The sequence below is a fragment of the Apaloderma vittatum genome, unplaced genomic scaffold, assembly GCF_000703405.1.
Source record: "Apaloderma vittatum isolate BGI_N311 unplaced genomic scaffold, ASM70340v1 scaffold14782, whole genome shotgun sequence".
NCBI lineage: Eukaryota > Metazoa > Chordata > Aves > Trogoniformes > Trogonidae > Apaloderma > Apaloderma vittatum.
The window spans coordinates 16395-19056 of record NW_009705360.1 but is presented as its reverse complement, the minus strand read 5'-3'; the positions used below and the strand labels follow the sequence as shown (position 1 = coordinate 19056).

At 44.6% G+C, this 2662-nt stretch overlaps 1 protein-coding gene across 1 annotated transcript; it reads left to right on the top strand.

Annotated features, from left to right (window-relative positions):
• Window positions 1-266: 266 nt before the first annotated feature.
• Window positions 267-1645, top strand: NRSN1 (neurensin 1). The gene is made up of 2 exons (XM_009865379.1): window positions 267-461; window positions 1143-1645. The coding sequence occupies exons 1-2, from the start codon at window positions 273-275 to the stop codon at window positions 1539-1541; spliced, it is 588 nt and encodes a 195-aa protein (XP_009863681.1). The 5' UTR covers window positions 267-272; the 3' UTR covers window positions 1542-1645.
• The last annotated feature ends 1017 nt before the right edge of the window (window positions 1646-2662 follow it).

Here is a 2662-nt window from a genome sequence, read left to right as displayed (position 1 = left end):
GTCTCCACGGAAATGTAGCAGCAGCTGGCACAAAAGATGGGGAGTGGGCACCACGGGAGGGAACATTCCCTGCAGCACCTTTCCTCCGAGTGCCTCAGGTTTGTTTGAGCTAAGTCACTGCCTGTGACTCTGCTAGGCTCCTTTCTCAGTTTGGGAAGAAAATGAAAGAAAGGTCTCTTTTTTTTTTTTTCCTTCTCCATATCATCCAGAGAGTTTATAGCCACCTATTCTCTCATGCCATATCGATAACGGTCTTATTGCAGGTAGGAAGGATGAGCTCCTGTGCCAACATCTGCAGGTCCAAGCACGTGCAGGGCAGCACTGAAGGAGGGTACCAACGCTATGGAGTTCGGTCCTACCTGCATCAGTTTTATGAAGACTGCACAGCTTCAATTTGGGAGTATGAGGATGATTTCCAGATCCAGAGATCACCTAGTAGGTGGAGCTCTACGCTCTGGAAGGTACTGCCCTTCTTCAGTTTACTGGGGAGAGAAACTCCCATTTTGGGACTTTCCCATTAACTAATGGGTTTAGGTATTCTTCCACTCCAGTCAGGGAATGTGACAGACCTGGAGTACACCAGAGGTTGAAGGGGGCCAGTGAGGCCACCTCATCCCACCCCTCTGCTTTGGCGGTGAGGCACGAGCCAAAGCTTGCGCATGTGTTCAAAATGTGCTAGAAATACTCTGCGATTTGTACACAGTGATGGCAACTTCCTTCTAGTCCCCACCACAGAGTGACATTTCACAGGGTAAAAGCAGGTGGTGGATATGACACAGACTGTCAGCGGGGGCTGAACCTCCCCTTAGAGCTACAGAACTAATCAGTTGCACAGCACTGGGGCTGAACGGGGATCCTCTCTGTACTGGGGCCTTTGGATGTGAAGTGTTATTTAGACATATTGACACATATTCCACAAATGTCAATGCTGAATTATTTAAACGTGAGTTGTAAAAAGACGGTTTATCCATATATTCTAGTTCTAGCGGGGCCACTTATGACCTAAAAGAAAAATACTAGCTTTCTCCTAGAAGAGAGAGCTGTACCTGCAAGGCACTGTGAAAGCTAACTGCCTCCTAGAACCACTTACCAGCTCAAAACCAGAAAGGTGTATTAATTGGGTTGGTTTGTTTGTTTTCCAGGTTGGACTCATCTCTGGGATGGCTTTCATGCTGATCGGTTTAATGGTTCTTGTAGTGGGTTTTCTTGTACCACCGAAAATCGAAGCTTTGGGGAAAGATGATTTTGTGGTGGTGGATACCCGTGCAATTCGGTTTAATGGGTCCCTCGATATATGTAAGCTGGCAGGAGCGATCTTGTTTTGCCTTGGAGGCTCCACTGTGGCAGTGTGTCTGCTGATGTCTGCTCTGGTGAAAAGTCACTCCAAAGAAGAAAAGTACCTCCAGCAAAGATTTAAGGAGAGGATAGCTGATATAAAACCCCACGCAAACCCTATTACAAAAGCACCTGCGCCAGGAGAGTCTAAGATACCCGTCAGTTTGTCCAAAGTTCAAAATGTGCAACCTTTACCTGAAACCTGACCCGTTCCTTAGGTTTTGTTTCTCACTTGTAGATCACTTTAACTGGAAAAGTATCAGCTGTTGTTGGTGTATGTGCTAGTTGGTCACAACATCGAGTGCTCTGCTACTTGAGCACACGGCCGACGGGGAAGCTGCTCCAATACGAATTTAGGATTGGGGAAAAGGGAAACTACGGGATTAGACCTGTGACCAATATATTCAGTGTAGTCGAACATTTTAATCTGTGTTGAACCAGTAAGTCCTTGTAACGATGATTAGGTGTTTCGCTTATCATACCGCGTCCCTGGAAGACACAGGGTGCATTTATGACAGCTGTTTAAAGTTTAGATGAGTTGGCTTTTTGTTCCATTTTCTTCTTGCCCTTAAAGTATTCCTTAGTCTTACCACCTGGTTCTGCTGTCTGGGAAGCCAAGATTCTGGCCTTGTAACTTGCACTTGTCCTCCTGTTACGCGGGACAGTCTGTACCAGTGACCCTGCACAGGTCAAGCGAGAGCCCTTGATCTGATCCCAGTGCGTGTCACTGTCACTCCCCAGCGATGTTACTTGCTGGGAAGGGCAAGTTATACTTGATGCCAAGTTATGATTAACTGGTGCAGAACTGCCACTTATGTCATTGCCGTATTACCAGAGACAATACAAAATAAAGATAAGGAGTCCATTTGAGAGGAGGAGCATCACGCTTGTGTGTGTGGTTTAGATATTGTTTCTTTCATTACATTGTTTCAAGCTCACACAAAACATTTTAGTTCTGGCTGGGTGTGGATTCCTCTAAAAAAAAGTGGTTTGAAGTGCCCAGGCCCCGTATTCCATCAGTAAGTTAATGCCATGTTAAGATGACCTTAAAATACTTACCTAAAGGCATTTCAAAACGCTGTTTATATTTTTATAGAGGATAGAAAAAGTTATGCTGCACCAAATACATTTGTGTAAATGCTTACCTGAAGAGTTGTCCTTTCATGAAAGACCCTTAATTATTTTCCTACCCAGGGCAATTATTTCACTGTCTCAATCAATGGATTTAAATTAAACTGTATAAAGATGTGACATTTGTACTCTGACAATATGTGCCACCTGACAGTTCTGTCTATTTTTTTGAATGGATTGAATAAAATTCTAGGCG

Coding starts and splice junctions, on each gene's coding strand:
- NRSN1 (XM_009865379.1), top strand. CDS start 273: ATGAGCTCCTGTGCCAACATCTGCAGGTCCAAGCACGTGCAGGGCAGC. Junction 462..1,142: donor GGAGCTCTACGCTCTGGAAG/GTACTGCCCTTC, acceptor TTTGTTTTCCAG/GTTGGACTCATCTCTGGGAT.